Below are 656 nucleotides of genomic sequence, written 5' to 3'. Positions count from 1 at the left end.
CAGTAATCCTGGAAAGTTGCACTTTCACTTGTTGAGCAAGTTGCATGGTTCAGCTTATAAATAGAGAGGCTGTGCACTCTTGTGTTTTTCCTCATGTTGGTGTTTGTAACCTTTATATTATGTTAGGGAGATGTTCAGTAATTTTAAGAAACTAAGAGGTAAGTTTGAATTATTTTTAATAAATATTTTTAGTATATATTAGAATTCAAGAATGAGGATGAATTGTATACTTGAATTGTAATCAATTATTAAATTTATAGTTTTAATACAATTCATCCCTCATGTACTTATGAGCCAACCAAAGTGCTTCTTCATACCATTGCTACAGTTAATCATTTATTCCCAATAACTGAAGGTTGAAATTAAGAAAGCAGAGCCCCGTGATGCCAGCAAGGCACAGGAGGAGAGTGGTCAGTGGGGCACACCACCCGACAATCAGTGGGGCATGCCAGTTGGCCCACCTGGCATACCTGGCCTCAACAATGTAAGTGGACCTGGACTCAGTTGCATCTACTCTTCCTACTCATACTCTCTCTGTCTCCATACATTCTATACTGTCAATATTATTTTAGCCATATTTGTTTTATATTTTTTGAAATTTTGAACATGTGTTATTTTTGATAAATAGAATTGTATTCATAAATGTGTTGATAATT

The 656-nt window shown here is 35.1% G+C and overlaps 1 protein-coding gene across 4 annotated transcripts in view; it reads left to right on the top strand.

Moving 5' to 3' along the window:
- The window catches only part of LOC119591555 (heterogeneous nuclear ribonucleoprotein 27C-like), a gene marked incomplete at its 3' end in the record, with an annotated part of 34,524 nt that overhangs the window by 23,731 nt on the left and 10,137 nt on the right, over positions 1-656 (top strand). For all 4 annotated transcript variants that reach the window (XM_037940310.1, XM_037940309.1, XM_037940307.1 and 1 more), the window contains 1 exon segment: positions 356-484. In XM_037940310.1, the coding sequence (XP_037796238.1) occupies positions 356-484 (129 nt within the window).

The sequence above is a fragment of the Penaeus monodon genome, chromosome 28 (genome assembly GCF_015228065.2).
Source record: "Penaeus monodon isolate SGIC_2016 chromosome 28, NSTDA_Pmon_1, whole genome shotgun sequence".
Classification (NCBI taxonomy): domain Eukaryota; kingdom Metazoa; phylum Arthropoda; class Malacostraca; order Decapoda; family Penaeidae; genus Penaeus; species Penaeus monodon.
The sequence above is the reverse complement of the archived record's forward strand: the minus strand, read 5'-3'. Positions and strand labels throughout refer to the sequence as shown.